Below are 16,563 nucleotides of genomic sequence, written 5' to 3' on the forward strand. Positions count from 1 at the left end.
ATTAATATGAAAGGCATTTGTAACATTTCCACGCTCTGTCAGCATTTCCTGGAATTTCTGGAGACAAAAAAATTTATTTTTAAAAAAGCGAACTCATAGGTCACAGACAAAAGATATTTATCTTGTGTCTCAAAAAATAAATGCATCAATATTCAAAATAATCTTTTTCTTAAAAGTGCAACACAAATGTTACATAGCGACTTTGCCGAAATAAATTTAAAGCAATAAATTAAACAGCTGAAGAGATGGAGCCTGCAAGGAAATACACTATTCCAGTGATAATTCTTTACCATTTAAGGAAACGCGCATGAATTAACATTGTAACATTCCCCCAAGACATGTGGTTAAGAATCTGGCAAGCTTGGTAACTGGCTTAGCACCATTAGTGTATGGGTCACAGATGGCATAAAAGCTTTTAAACTATTTAAAACTTCTCAAAACAAACATCCCGGGCAAGTGCACAGACAGTGCAGCAAGACTGTTCTGGCAATTACCATCTTTCATGTCCACTCCTTTGAGAATATTCATACAGCCAAGTTTACATACTCCACTACTTTGAACTGCTTTGCTTAACAGCATCAAAGCTGAAAGATAAAGCACAGCCCCGCTTGACCTCTACACAACACATCAAGATCTGGTTATATGCTTTATTTTATATTTTTCATGCATCTCCAATGACTTGACACTCAAGAGGCATGACAACCTCTCTAAAGTCATAGCTTAGCACTTGCCCAGCAAACATTCAAAATCCCACATTCCCTACTTACTATTTCTTAAATAAAAAAGTCACTATATGAGAATGTTTAACAATAAGTGGAGGGCAAGATCATTCTTTTTTAACATGTCAACAAATCAAGGAAAAAAACCCTTAACCCAATCACATCTCCAGCCCTCCTTTCCTATATTGTGAAGCCCCCCTCTGGTTCAGTTGGTAGTACATATGCCTCTGAATAGGAAGGTTCATGAAGTTCGGGTTCAAGTTCCACTCCAGGACTTGAGCACAAAAGTCAAGGCTCATACTCCAGTGCAGTACAGAGGGAGCACTGCATTGTTGGAGATGCCATCTTTCAGGTGAGACATTAAACCATGGCCCATTTGCCTGTTTGGGTGGATGTAGAAGATACTATGGCAATATTTTGTAGAAGTTCAGGGAAGTTATCCCTGGTGCCTTGGCCAATGTTTATCCCTCAGTTATCACAAAAAAAAAAAATATCTGGTCATTATCACACTGCTGTTTGTGGGAGCTGGCTGAGCACAAATTAACTGCCACGTTTCTTACATTATAACAGTGACTACACTTCAAAAAGAACTTCATTGGCTGTAAGGTGCTTTGAGATGTCCAATGGTCATGAAAAACATTATATAAATACAAGGCTTTCTTTCTTTGACATAGGTAACCTATCCGTCCTTGCCCTTCTCAATCTGCAGCTTTTGACACAGTTATCACACCATTCTCCTCCAACATCATTCAATAGGGTGGAATTGCACTTATCTAGTCGCATTATCATCTATCAAATCATAGTCACAGAGACACCTGTAATGGTTTCTTTTCTCACTTCTGCACCATTACCTCTGTGTCCTTCAACAATCTATCCTTGGCTCCTTCTAATTTTCATCTATGTGCTGTCACTCAGCAATATCATCTGAAAACAGTGTTGATTTTCACACAATGACACCCAGTTCTACCTCACCAGCACCTTCGTTAAATCATCAGATGACTAGTCTGACATCCAGTAACTGAATAAGTAAAAATTTCCTCCATTTAAATATCAGGAAGACTCAAAGTAATTGAATTCAGCCTCCAAAACAAACTCTGTTCCAAACCACTAACTCCTGTCATCCTGACAACCCGGTCTGAGGCTGACTATTCACAACCTTGGTGTCATATTTGACACCGAAATGAGCTTCCGACCTCATGTTAACACCATCACTAAGACCATCTATCTCCATCTCCATAATATCACCCAATTCCACTCCTGCCTCAATTCATTTGCTGCTGAAACCCTCACCCATGCCTTTACTACCTCCAGACTTGATTATTCCAATACACTCCTGGCCAACCTTCCACAGTGGAGGTCATCCAAAATTCTGCTGTCCATGCCCTAATTCAAACTGTTCATCCATCACCCTGTAGTTGGCTCAGAGTTAAGAAATGTCTCAATTTTAAATTTGTCATCCTTATATTCAAATTCCCCATGATCTCACTCCTCCAAATCTCGTTTTCTCTCCAGAAATGAATCTCACACACCTTTGAACTTATCCTGGCTGCTTCAGTATCCTTTCGTGGTAACTTTGTCCCATAATTCTTTTAACCATTGATGTAACCAATGTGGTCGTGCACGCACACATATCTGGCTGACTCTCTGGATCTGAACCCATGACTTTGAGGTCTTCTTTTTCCTCTTGGTTCCTCTAGGGCTCTCCTCCCCTTTCTCCTCCTGGGTTTGTCTTTCGATCATGCCATTTTTCATTTCTCCCTCACCCCTTCCCTACCATCCCTACACCAGCCCCTCAGAGGGAATAAGGGGACACAGAGGTATGAGTGAATGACATGGGGTGGGGCAGGGCAGAGTATCTGGAGAGATTTAGGCTAGTGGGTAAAGTGAAGCAGAGGAAGCTGAAAGAATGGTGCTCACTATCTGGCTGAAACTATATAAACACATTGCACTGGTACTCGAATACATACATGTTCACATTTACAGTTGTGACTTGGGTAAACATAGAAACATAGAATATAGGAGGAGTAGGCCATTCAGCCCTTTGAGCCTGCTCCGCCATTCATTATGATCATGGCTGATCATCCAACTAATAGTCTGCTCCTGCTTTCTCTCCATATCCTTTGATCCCTTTCGCCCCTAGAGCTATATCTAACTTCTTCTTGAAAACATACAATGTTTTGGCCTTAACTACTTTCTGTGGTAGCGAATTCCACAGGCTCAACACTCTCTGTGTGAAGAAATTTTGCCTCATCTCAGTCCTAAATGGTCTACCCCATATCCTCAGACTGTGACCTCAGAATGTAACAACCAAGAACATGCAATTATATAGCATCTTTAACATAGTGAAATATCTCAAGGCGCCTTCTGTTATAAGGCAAAATTTGTAACCGAGCCATGAGTAGATATTAGGGTTGGTGACTTAAAAGTTTGGCAGATAGATTTTATAGGAGTATCTTAAAAGAGGGAAGATAGGGGCAGAGAGGTTTAGGAAGGGAATTCCATAGCTTAGGGTCTAGGTAGCCAAAGGCATGCCCACCAATAATATTGAAGAAAACCGGAGATGGGAAAGGTGTCAGAAGTGGAGGAATGCACAGAGTCATTGGGCAGGAGGGGATTACAGAGATCGGAAGAGGTGAAGGGACTGGAAGGATTTAAACACAAAGGCATGAAGTTTAAATTCAAGTTATTGCTATACTAGAGCCAATGTGGGTCAATGAGCGCAGAAACAAAAATCTTTACAACCTCTACGTCCTTGTCACTTACAGATGAATGCACTTAGCGGATTAAAATGTGGGTCAGCCAAATAGTTAAACTCTAAACATATCTCCTCACTCTTCCCCTCCCTACATCCCCAATGTTCATTTCAACACTTATCGAACCACATCCAAAAGTAGAAATTGGAAATTCTGTCAATCCACAATCATTTAAGAAATCAAAATCTTAAAATACTTGTATATTTTGAGAATGAAAGCTTCATCTTAATGCAGCAGTGAGAAAGTTCACTGTTTTTGGTTTGAAAAGAACTGCTGGATAAGGGGAAAGGGAAAGATTGGAATAGAATAACAAGGATGTGAAGGTCTCATGCCTGCAACTTGTGCCTGCCACTATAAGCCATGTACTTACTTGCACAACTTGTTAAGCAGCAGAAGTATAATATCAGAGTACATAACAGCTGGGAATTCAAACACCTTAACTGCAGCCCAGTTGAGGTAAGCTGACTCAACACAGCCTGGGAGTTGAACTTGGGACCATCCTGGGTTCTGGATCAATACCACAAGTCATTAAACTTACCAACTTAAGGTGGCAGCTTGATACGGAAATTTCTCATGGTACTAAGTGCATATTGCAGAAAGTGCCTTGTCCTGGAGGGTGACACTACTACTCCTTACTCTTGCATTGTACTACTCAAAACCAAAACAGTCAACTGACCTCACAAGCTGTGACAATAAGGGGTGAAAAAATCTTAATGCCAAATGGGAAAAAAACGATGCCTGTGAGTACAGAACCTCAGTACAGTACTGAAAGTCAGTACACATCTATGCCCAGCAGTCACTGTTGCCCTCAGAATGATTTGTTACAAGAACTCACAAGGCATTGTAAGTCACAGTTGGTATCAGCTCCTCTGAAAACTGGAGCATTGAATAGTCACATGCTATCATCTAATTATGAATAATTCTTGTGGCGTCCATCAATAATGGCATTACTGAAAATGTCTTCACACAACACAAAACTTATTGACTGAAGCACATTGAAGCACAGAAGCATATTGACAGTCTAAGCGCATGCTGAGCAGTGTTTAGTCACACTGGTAATTACCTTATTTATAGCCTGTCATGATAATTCTTGGAAGTGTGCATATTTCTTAAAGAAAAAAGTGACTTTTCAGTCTAATATGTTCAAGACCAGTAGACAGTAAATATCAAAACATTTCAAATTGAGAGAAATTCGTGAATATAAAACTGTGAGGCATATCCATTTACACTGATGCTTTCCAAAATGATATTAGCAAAAGATTTAAAAAATACAACTTTCCTTATCTTAGTTGGTAAATACACAAAAACTGTTATTGAGCAAGCCAACAAGGTCCCAGGATGAAACTCTAGTCTGTACTGAATGGCTGATCACAGCTTGGACAGCTCTATGGGTGCTACAATTAGCTTCAGTGCTCCTGGAATAAGGTGTAAAAGCACAACATATGAGTGAAGGCAGGACTAGGTTCCACTGTGATGCACACCACTATTGCATTGCCTGCTATCGCTTATTGTTCAGGGAGAAACAGTCTATGTACGATGATGTTTGGAAGCAGTGCCCTGAGATGAGTAAATCAGAGTCAAAAAAAAAATCTTTTGACTTAAAATGATATGTTCATTAGGTTCTGGAGTAGCACAGATGTGAATGACACCATGTCAGTAGCACAAAGTAACCACAGCTGGGAATAGAAAGAACACAGTCTGTTCATTCTTACACCTGTTCCCTGCCTTAGAAGTTGAACAAGCAGCAACAGGGGTTTTGATCGATCAAGCGAATAGCTCACCATATTTGAGGCCGACATCAATTACTACAGGGCAATTTGGGTAGCACCTTTTCTCCAAAGCAACGTAACTGCTGTACTCACTTGCAGAAATGCTGCCACTTCATCTAGGCTGTATCCTAAATTTACAACTTCATGAGGCGAATATTTTTAAGTTCATAAGCTGCACTCTAACTCAACATTTTAAACTCAAAGTCTATCTAAATAATTTAGATAAAAATACACCACACACCCTGTTACTGAGTCAGGCAAACAAGTGAGGTACTAGGTTCAATCTCTGGTCTCTGTTGAATTAGCTGATCACAGCTTCTCTCCTCTGCTCCTGAAGGTATGTGGGGTAATATCCCATGGATAATTTGTGGCATCACACCAAGAACCCATACTTTATATATAAATCAGTAAATTGACGGTTTCAATCCATTCATAAATCAGGATACCAGTGATTCCATTTCTACCCTGACATAACATCTACAAACTTTCACACAGGAAGCTATCCACTTTTTTGTTCAATGAGGCAATACACAAAGAATTACTAGGAAACAAAATCACAGAGACATTTTCAGCTCAGCACAAGAAATGTTGATGAACTCTTGCAGCAGTGCTTAAAAATTAGCTGCAGTTCAAGAGTTTCAAATTTGCGAGCTGTGGGCATGTCTGTTTGATAATCTAATTAAAGGAGTGGATGACTGGACCTCATGCAGAGTCTCCTGATGAATGAATTCATTCAGGTTGGCTAACAAGACTAGGCTACAGGTCGGAACCAGCTGACTAGAACAGACAGAAGGGTTTTTGTAAATTTAGAATTTTTTTAAAAAGCAGCTAATGGGAAAACAAACAAAGAACTTAAAATGTCAGCTTCTTCTCTGTACGTAACAGTTCTCTGTGGCACCACCTTCAAGTGTCCAATAATGAAATCACTTTCTTGATATGTGAACACAGAGAGAAAAGGTTATTGAAGCAAAGTAATTTTGTTTGAAAGTTTTGGCACAAAGCCATCAGGTTTTGAGAGTGCTAGTATCCTAGCACTGAATAATGACTAAAATTAACTATGTACCAGTATCAAGTTGTAATGTTTCTTTTTAAAGTGGCTGTCTGCAGTCAGTAGCACACAACTTGCATATCCCAGTCACAGTGAAGCGATGGAGGACACAAGGTAGACTGGCTATTTTTTGTCCATTACAAATTTGAAGTAGGGTGGATAATTCATCGAAAGCACTAAAACTAATTCTCAAATTTACAATCATACATGTATGAAATAAGAAATTGGTTTTCATTGTGAAAAAGAGGTTTACATACGTTCGTAATGGGAAATGCAGTGAAACATGCATATAGGGAACCGTGTGAAATGAGAACTAAGTCTGCTTATGAGTATGTACAGCATTAGTTTAAAATTATTATTATTTCAGCAATTGTAAAACTGTACTTGTACACATCCAGCATTTGATCATCAAAATTATTAGGTGGTCAGCTGGCAGTCAGGCTGCCCAGTTACAGCCAAAATCGATGTGCACGCTACACCAAAGAATCCGAAACCTGATGTAATGTTGATGTTTTAAAAGGACAGTGCGTATTTTACTTAAAATGCTAAAAACAATTTGTAACTGAATTTCTACAACGCAAACAGCATTAAAATTTTGCCAAGATTGCTGTTTAAAATTTGAATTACAAGCAAATTTCCAGTTATAAAAAACAGCAGACAGGAGGTTTCACTGAGTAAGGAAAAGAAAGGCTGAGATTTATTTTAAGTTTTGGAAACAAGCAACTTCATCACCAAAAATTTAAATTTAGCCAAATAACCTCAAGGCAAGTTCCCTCCCTCTAATATGAAAAACACGACCTTGATGTTAAATGTACAGAAAAAAAAGGAGTTTTCTGCTCATCCAGGTGAGGGATGTTAAACAAGAACATAGGACTTAGGAGCAGGATAATGGCTGATTCTGGTTGCATTCTCAACTCTAATTTGCCGTCTGCACCCCCCCCCCCGCCCCCCAAACCCATGATTCCCTTGTCTATCAAAAAATCTGTCTAACTCTGCCTTGAATAAATTCAATGACCCAGCTGACACGGCTTTCTGGGGAAAAGAATTACACATACTAATGACCATCTCAGAGCAAAAAATTCTCCTCGTCTCCATCTTAAAAGGAAGACCTCTTACTCAAACTGTGTTCCCAAGTTCTAATCTCTCCCACAAGTGGAAACATCCCAGTATCCATCCAATCAAGTCCCCTCAAGATCTTATTTGTTTCAATAAGATCACCTCTCACCCTAAGCTCCAATAGGTAGGGGCTAACCTGTTCAACCTTTCTTCATAAGGTAAGACCTTCATCACAGGAATGAGTTGAGTGCGCCTTCTCTGTATTGCTTCTAAAGGAATATCTTTTTTCAAATAAGGAGGCCAAAACTGAGCACAATATTCCAGATGTGATCTCACCAAGGCCTCAGCTGCATTAAAACTTCCTGACTATATTCTATTCTCTTTGCAATAAAAGCTAACACTTTGCCTTCTTAATCACTTGCTGTACCTGCATTCTAACTTTTTGTGATTTATGTACCAGGACACTGAGATACATCTGTACCACTGATTTTTTTTTTTTGCAATCCCTCTCCATTTAAATAGTGTGCTGCTTTTCAATTCCTCCTGCCAAAGTGGACAAGCTCACATTTTCTCACTTTATATTATATTCTATTCTATTCAGCCATATACTGTCAGCATCAACCTCTTCCAGGTCAAATGCAGCACAGGCAAGAAACATGATAAGGCTACTTCTAAACTATTGCACTAAGGCACTTTCCGAACTGGTTGGAAAGCAAGATGAGATTGTTTTTATAAATAAAAGTGCTAGAGATATTTATCAAGGTAAAGGGTGACTAATTGGCAGACTGATGGGACACATTCAAGCATTCTGAGGGAAATGAAGAAAGAAATAGCAGTGGCCGTAGAAATGATGTTTCAGGGTTCTATTTGAGAGTGGATGCCATGCTGGAGTGCTGGACAGTGACAAGTGTGTTTATTTTCAAAAAGAGAGGCAGGGCAAACTCACATAATTACAGGTAAGTTAATGGAGAATTTTGGAATTATTAGGGAATTAAGTAGTTAATTAGGGAATCTTCATTTAAGATTAAATTACTAAATATCTGGATGAAGAGAAGGTAATTGGGAGCAATCAACATCAATTTCAAAAGGGAAAATAGTGCTCAATGCACTTGGTAGATTTTTTTAGGGAGATGGCAGAAATGGTAGATGGGGAAAGACAGTGCATGTGGTGAACATGGACTCTGAGAAGGTACCATACAGGAGGCAATTACTGAAGATCAAGATATATGGATATGGGTGAAGGTAGATAATTAAACTGAAAAGTTGTTAGAAGGGGGTAAACAGAATTAAGGCAGCTCCGAGTGGTTGTAATTGGGAGGCATTATCCTGTAAGGTTCTGTTTGAGACCGCTTATGTCCATTGTACACATCAAAGATTTGCATATGGGGCTAGTGGGAATGGTGACTAAATTTGGAGAGGATACTAAAATCGGAGGCATATTAAATACCTGAGAAGAGAAGGAAGCTGCAAAATAAGGGAATGGGCAAAAAAGTGGCAGATGGAATTCATAATGTCAGTGGATGTGAAGTGATGTATTTTGGTTAAAAAAATGAAGCAATAATTATGCAGTACTTTGAACAGGGCAGAGAGAGATTTGAGGGTTCCAATTCACAAGACATAAAGCACAGCACCTATAATGAATAACGCTATTAAAAAACCGTTAATTCTAAGTTTTATGGCAAGCTGCACTTTAGAAGAAAGCAGGGCAGGGGAGACAGCAGGATGTTGGGGGAAAATAAAGAAAAAGCTTTGTAATTTTGTGGCATGACCACAGATGTCCCAAAGCATTTTACTTGTGAATTGTGGTCACTGTTGTCAGCGTGGTGATGGGGTGGTGGGGGAAGAGAGAGAGAGAGAGAGAGACAGAGAGAGAGAGAGAAAGGGTTGTAAAGAATCAGGGTAATTTGAGGAAGGCCATTATAATAGCAGGTCTTGATTCCTCACCAATTCTTCACACAACATGCAAATATGCCATGTAAGTGCAGAAAATAGAGGCAAACTACTTATAATTTAAGGTAAAGCCCTGTTATAGGAACAACATAGGAGCAGGAATAGGTCATTCAGCCTGTAACAATCGTATCACAAAACAAGGGCTGTTTCCTTTGGAAGATAATATGTGGAACCAAGAACTCTTTTTTTTTTAACCTGCTCCATTTTGAAGATGTGTTGATTGAAGTAGTGCTGAAGCCGCTCATTAGCAAAGTTGATACAGAATTGTTCAAAGCTGTTGTTCTCATAGTCCTCAAAGCCAAAGATATCGAGCACACCAATGGAAAGAATCTACAAATATAAGAAGCATCTATTATTGTAAATTTACTGCTCCTTAAAAGCCTCTGTGCCGTTCAAATAGTCTATGGATAAAGGGACCATGCAAAATAATGAGAAACCAATCAACCAGGAAGATTCAAGTCTCATCTCTGGTTCGAATTATCAGCTTATGTTGGTCAACGCTTGAGACACTGCAATTAGCACATGTGTCAGAGCGGAAGGAAAAAGTCAGCTACAGTTATTATAAAACAAAAACAGAAATATCTGGAGAAACTCAGCAGGTCTGGCAACATCGGTTATCATTCCTGTTTACAATCCAGTGATCTCTCTCCCTCTCAGAAAGAGGCATCATAATAATAGATACATAGAATAGTTACAACACTGGAGGATGGCATTCTGCCCATCAAACCCATGCTGCTTCTCCGCAAGAGTAATTTAGCTTGTCCCACTCTCTCAATCTTTCCCCATTGTCTTGCAAAGTTTTCTCTTCAGTTGTTTATTCCAACTCCCATGGCTTTGAAAGCCACGATTAAATCTGCCTTCACCATCCTTTCAGGCAATGCATTCCAGATTTTAACTACTCACTGTGTAAAATAAATTTTCCCCATGTTGCCTTTGTTTCCTTCACTTTAAATCCAAGTCCTCTGGTTTGTGATCCTTCAGTCCAAGAGAACAGTTTCTCCCTATCTACTCTGGTTAGGCCCCTTGTGATTTTGAAAACACACTTATCAAATCTCCCCTCAACCTACTCTTCCTCAAGGAGAACAGCCTCAGCTTCTTCAAATCTATCCAAGTAACTGAAGTCCCACGCCCCTAGAACCCTTCTCATGAATCTTTTCTGCACCCTCTCTAATGCCTTCACAGCCTTCCTAAAGTGTGGTGCCCAAATTGTACAGAATACTTTGCTGCGGCTGAACCAGTGTTTTATTAAGATTCACTATAAGTTCTTTGCTTTATACTCTATATCTCTATTTATAAAGCCCTGGATTCATTTGCCTTTTTACCCATTTTCTCAACAATTTGTGAACTGCCTAGTTGAATGGTTTGTTACAATCACTGGGTTCACACATCAAGAATGAATACTTGGATAAACTTACTAACATGCTGCTGAGAATCATAACATAGAGAATGTGCAACTCAGAAACAGGCCCATATCAGTGCTTATCGTCCACACAAGTTTCTTCCCACCTCTGCTCATCTCACCCCATCAGCATATCCTTCCAATCCTTTCTCCCGCATGTTTTCCTCAAATATATCTATGCATCCAATCCATGAATGCAATTCATCTCCATGAGCTAGTAAGCTTCACATTCTAACCATGCTCTAGGTAAAGACATTCCACTTGAATTCCCTACTGAACTTATTTGTGAATCTCTTGTATTTATGGCCCCTAGTTTCGTCTCCCCGAAAAGAGGAAACAGTTTCTCTATGTTGACTCTATTAAACCCTTTCATAATCTTACATAGAAATTCCCAAGCATAAAACAATGCTTCAGGAGAAAGTTAGGGAGAGAAGTTAAAAGAAACAAGATGAACTATCCATCTGAGTTCCATGTCAGACTCTAACAAGCAATGAGATGATCTAACAAATTATTACTGTGCTCTATTTGAGAATTAGTGTTCAAAAATGCTATTCAAACAGCACAGTATCCTATTGTTGTATGGTGTTGATACAACCATGCAACAGGATAAAGATTCTCTGATAGGTCCTAGTGTGGTGAGCTCAACAGTGCTAAGCACTATGTTACAAGACAGAGAGAAGAAAAATTCCAAACTGTCCTGAGCCGCCGCACACATACTACTGGCGAAATCCAAGAGGTCAAGCCCTTATACTAACAGAATATTGTAATGAGGGAAGCAACACTGAACAAGTTAAAATTTGTTATGGCCTTACAACTTAGATACACAACTATCACTGATGATCTGGTCAAACTGTTAGTTGAGGGCTTGTCTAACACATTTGTCTTATCTGACTCACCTTCTTGTGTTCCTCCAAGTCCCGGTTGTTGAGAAGTGCGTGATTGATTCGAAAAACTATCCAGTCAAATAGGGCACTGTACAGTGACTTAGCCATAGAGTCACGCACAGTTATCGCCTATAACACAAGCAAATGAACAATTACTGACAAGCAACATTTAGAGGAGAACTGAAAACATTATGGTAGTACTTTGCAAATACTATGAATGGTTCCTTTACCTGCTTATTTTAAAATTCTTATATTTATCAACCATAGAAGAGCTTACAGTATGGCAAAGAATAAGCTCCTGTAGCCAGAATGCTTATACAACAGCTTGCTTACAGTTCATGATTTTAGATGTTAGAGTAGTTTATTAAATATCATTCTAATATCTTTGAAGTAATTTTACAAAACTATACATGATTCTTTAATGGTTTTGTCAGCCTATCCAGTGACCAGCTTATCTAAATGTCAGCCTTGGCTCAGTGGTAAAGCTCAGATATCCGAGTAAGAAGGTTACGTATTCAAGCCCCATTCCCAGGTGAGCCCATAATCTAGTACACAGTTCAGTGATGTAGAGACAGAATTCTCACCCTAGGTAATTGCAACCTCTATCTCAAGCTTACCATGTGCTCTCCTTGCTGAGTTCACTGCTCATTTATTTTTCTTAAATTTCAACCTGCTTGTAAACTCCCAACCCATATTCACGACCACCCCTTTGACCTTAACGCATCACGTAGCCTCCCTAGTCCTATTGTATCAGATAAGGCCATCTCTGATCACTTCCATGTATCACTCATTACCCACTTCAACACTCCAACTCTATATTTTCTTTATATTTATTCATTCACAGGATGTGGCATTACCGGGGGGGGGGGGGGGGGGGGGGGGGGTGTCGCTGGCTAGGCCAGCATTTATTGCCATCCCAAATTATTCTTGAGGTGGTGGTGGTGAGCTGCCTTCTTGAGCTACTGCAGTCCATGTGTTGTAGGAGCACCCACATTGCTATTAGGAAAGGAATTTCAGTATTTTAACCCAGTGGGAGTGAAGAAAAGGTGATATTGTTCCAAGTCAGGATGGTGTGCGGCTTCAAGGGGAACTTGGAGGTGGTAGTGTTCCCATACATCTGCTGCCCTTTTCTTCAGTGGTGGCGATCAGTGGTTTGGAAGGTGCCGTCAAAGGAGTCTTGTTGAGCTGCTGCAGTCCATCTTGTACATGGTACACACTGCTGCCAATGTGCAACAATGGTGGAGGAAGTGAATGTTCAAGGTAGTGCACGGGATGCCAATCAAGTGGGCTGCTTTGTCCTGAATGGCGTCAAGCTTCTGGAGTGTTGTTGGGGCTGCACTCATCCAAGCAAGGGGAGAGAATTCCATCACACCCTTGAATGTGCCTAGTAGATGGTGTTTCGGATTTGGGGAGTCAGGAAGCAAGTTACTCTCCGCAGAATTCCCAGCCTCCAACCTGCTCTTGTAGCCACAGTATTTATATGGCTAGCCCAGTTCAGTTTCTGGTCAATGGTAAACCCCAGGATGTTAATAATGGGGAATTCAGCAATGGTGATGCCACTGAGTGTCTTGTTGGTTATGGTCATTGCCTGGCACTTGTGTGGCATGAGAGTTACTTGCCACTTATCAGCCCAAGCCCAACTATTGTCCACGTCTTGCTACATATGGAGACAGAGTGCTTTGGTATCTGAGGAGTAGCAAATGGCGCTGAACAATCCCCACTCTGACCTTTTAATGGGAGGGAGGTCATTGATGAGGCAGCTGAAGATGTTTGGGCCTAGATACTACCCTGAGGAACTCCTGCAGTGATGTCCTGGAACTGAGATGATTGACCTCCAACATCCACAACCATCTTCCTTTGTGTTAGGTATGGCTCCAACCAGTGGAGAGTTCCCCCGCTCCTACCCACCCACCGATTCCCTTTGGCTTCAGTTTGGCTAGGACTCGTTGATGCCACAGTCAAATGCTGCCTTGATGCCAAGGGCAGTCACTCTCACCTCTGGAATTCAGCTCTTTCGTTCATATTCAACTAAGGTTGTAATGAGGTCAGGGCCTGAGTGGCCCTGGTGGAACCCAAACTGAGCTTCAGTGAGGTTACTGCTGTGTAAGTGCCACTTGATATCACTGTCGACAACAAATTCCATCACTTTGCTAATGATCAAAAGTGATGTCCTGGAACTGAGATTATTGACCTCCAACAACCACCTTCCTTTGTGCTAGTTATGACATACGAAATAGGAGGAGTAGGCTACTCAGCTCCTCGAGCCAGCTCCGCCATTCAATAAGATCATGGCTGATTTGATTGTAACCTCAACCCCACATTCCTGCCTACCCCGATAATCTTTCACAGCCTTGTTAATCAAGAATCTATTGAGCTCTGCCTTAAAAATATTCAAAGACTATCTCCACCACCTTTTGAGGAAGAGAACTCCAAAGGCTCACGACACTCAAAAAATTTCTCCTGATCTCTGTCTTAAATGAGCAACCCCTTATTTTTAAACAGTGACCCCTAGTTCTAGATTCTCCCACAAGAGGAAACATCCCCTCCACATCCACTCTGTCAAGGCCCCTCAGGATCTTAAAGGATTCGATCAAGTTGCCTCAAATATCATCAATGTGAAAGGGAGACTCTGTCTCCACAAGGACTGTGCAGTGGTCACACCTACCAATGCTGTCATGGACAGATGCATCTGGGACAGATGGATTGGTGAGGATGAGGTCAAGTAGGTTTTTCCCTCTTGTTGGCTCCTTCACCAGCTGCCGCAGGCTCAGTTTAACAGCAACAACCCCCTTTGTCATTGCCTCCTTCTGTAGCCATCCCTGGAAGAGGCTGCCCCCATTAATTTCCAATTGCTCTTTCAAATCCCACCTATAGCCTTTGGCCCTCTATTTGCCATAACAATTCTGCAGCTAAAAATTTACTCAACTCTAGTTTTGACGTCCTGGTTCCAACAAAATTATTACTCTCTCCCACCCTGGCCATTCCATCTTCAAGTCCAAGGAATGCAGGCTTGAAAGCATATGGCGGACAACGGGTTTAGACATCCACCATCAGATCTGGCTGGACCAGTTAAAACACTATTGCACCCAGCTCCATCTGCTCCTGCAACCCCCTTGGGAATTGTAATTTTTTTTGGCCTGTGTTCCTTTCACCAAAATGCATCACTTCACATGTCTCTGCATTAAATTTCATTTGCCACGTTTCCGCTCATACCACCAGCCTGTCTTGAAGTGTCCTCTTGAAGTCTAACTCTATCCTCCTCACAGTTCACAATACTTCCAAGTTACAGCAGGCTTTGTTTACGAAGCCAAACTGACTGCACGCCGTCAAATCTCTAACACCTCATAGAGGAGCCAAAAATACGTGATAGCATGGTCTGTTTAATGCAATCCAGCCATACACATTCCTTTGCTGCTGCTGCACTGACAGCTGTTCTCCATCTGACAGGTTTAATATATCATGGTTTGGAATTATCTAATACTCCCATTTAAATATTTCATACGAAACAAGAGAAATATAGCCTGTTTATTCAAAACTTTTGTTTCCAACATTTCCATCTTTTTCATCAATTCTATGGTCTTATTTGATTAATCATGTCCTAACTGCTTCAAAACTGATTCATGCAATCTGCTGGAAGCTGGTATCCAGAAGAGACAGTAGTGAGATTTCACCGATCACCAAAGAACAAAGTACTGAGAAGGGAAAAGCGTATGTAAAGGCCAACAGTAATTGAGGTCACTCAGTTCAGACAGGGCAAAAGCATCCAGGATTTGCATTAAGCACTTTAAAGCCGAAATGCTGGAGTCAGGGAGCCAGTGAAGTTTGGCAAGGGCAGAATAATGGTGATGGTGGTGGTGGTGGTGGGGGGGGGTTTGGAGGAGGATGGTCACATTGGACAATTGGGACTCAGGTTGGAGAATCATTGATTAACTGGAATTTCCTCAAAGTGCATTAGACGATACAGGCAAAAAGAACATTTAAGAAATTTATGCGCAAATTGATGATAGTGCAAATATAGATGCGGGTGGAGGCATGGTCGATGGTAGAGAATTGATAAATTGCAGGCCATGGATTCTGGCATGTAAAGCAAACCAATAAATATCAAATTTTTACTTCGGAAACAAATTAAAGTCAAAACTCCTCTGAAAGTCTTGCTAGCATACACACCAACCTCATTTCTATAATATAATATGCACAAAGAATTCTTCAGCAGACGATCTCTCAGCTATGAATCATCACTTTGAAACTACTTTTCCAAAGAGGGAGCATTGAAGTTAATATGCCTTGATTTTCCGATAGCTCTGCTCACATTTCAGAAATCATGCTGCATTACTGTAACTTTATTGCCCAGGGGTTGCAGTTCCATAATAAAAGCTGACATGACAGCTCCCTGCCTTGAAGTCCTTATTAACACACGTTCCACTGCTACCGAAATAAAAACATCTGCTTAATGACACATAAATCTACTTGAGCATTAAGATCAACAGATTTTCCATTATTCCCACTGAAATTCTGATGTCTCAGTTCTATGCTGTACTGTCAAAATTCAATTGGATATAGTTGTAGCCTATGGGAAACAAGCACCCAGAACAGCTGTGGGCAACCTGCAGCCCACGGGCAGCCCACCAGGGTTCTGATTGCGGCTTGCGAGACATTTTGTTGACTTATGCCCACATGCAGTGTTGCCAGATTCTGCTGGTTTCCATCCACGTCGTTTTTTTCTGACCGGTATTACTAAAGTGACATGCACGCAAAGCAAGGGCACATGAAGTGAAGTGCGTGTTGAGTGCACACATCATTGACCGTGAAAGCCATGTGCTCCCTCTGCAACCAAAGCGCTGCTATGCTTCAATCAGCACACCCCGCAAGTTCTAGGTATGCAAGCACATTTAGCAAAATTACTCTATCCCGGGAGACTGTCTTGGTTATGACACTGATGGGCGTGGGACTTTGCGCTTTTTTGTTACTTTTGCGGTAATTTAATT

At 40.8% G+C, this 16,563-nt stretch overlaps 1 protein-coding gene across 5 annotated transcripts in view; it reads right to left on the bottom strand.

Moving 5' to 3' along the window:
- myo9aa (myosin IXAa) overlaps positions 1-16,563 on the bottom strand; it is a 289,869-nt gene that overhangs the window by 101,735 nt on the left and 171,571 nt on the right. For all 5 annotated transcript variants that reach the window (XM_041178287.1, XM_041178288.1, XM_041178289.1 and 2 more), the window contains 2 exons: positions 11,591-11,707; positions 9,491-9,625 (listed from right to left, as the gene is read on the bottom strand). In XM_041178287.1, coding sequence (XP_041034221.1) covers positions 9,491-9,625; positions 11,591-11,707 — 252 coding nt within the window. The remainder of the gene's footprint in view (positions 1-9,490; positions 9,626-11,590; positions 11,708-16,563) is intronic.

The sequence above is a fragment of the Carcharodon carcharias genome, chromosome 32 (genome assembly GCF_017639515.1).
Source record: "Carcharodon carcharias isolate sCarCar2 chromosome 32, sCarCar2.pri, whole genome shotgun sequence".
Classification (NCBI taxonomy): domain Eukaryota; kingdom Metazoa; phylum Chordata; class Chondrichthyes; order Lamniformes; family Lamnidae; genus Carcharodon; species Carcharodon carcharias.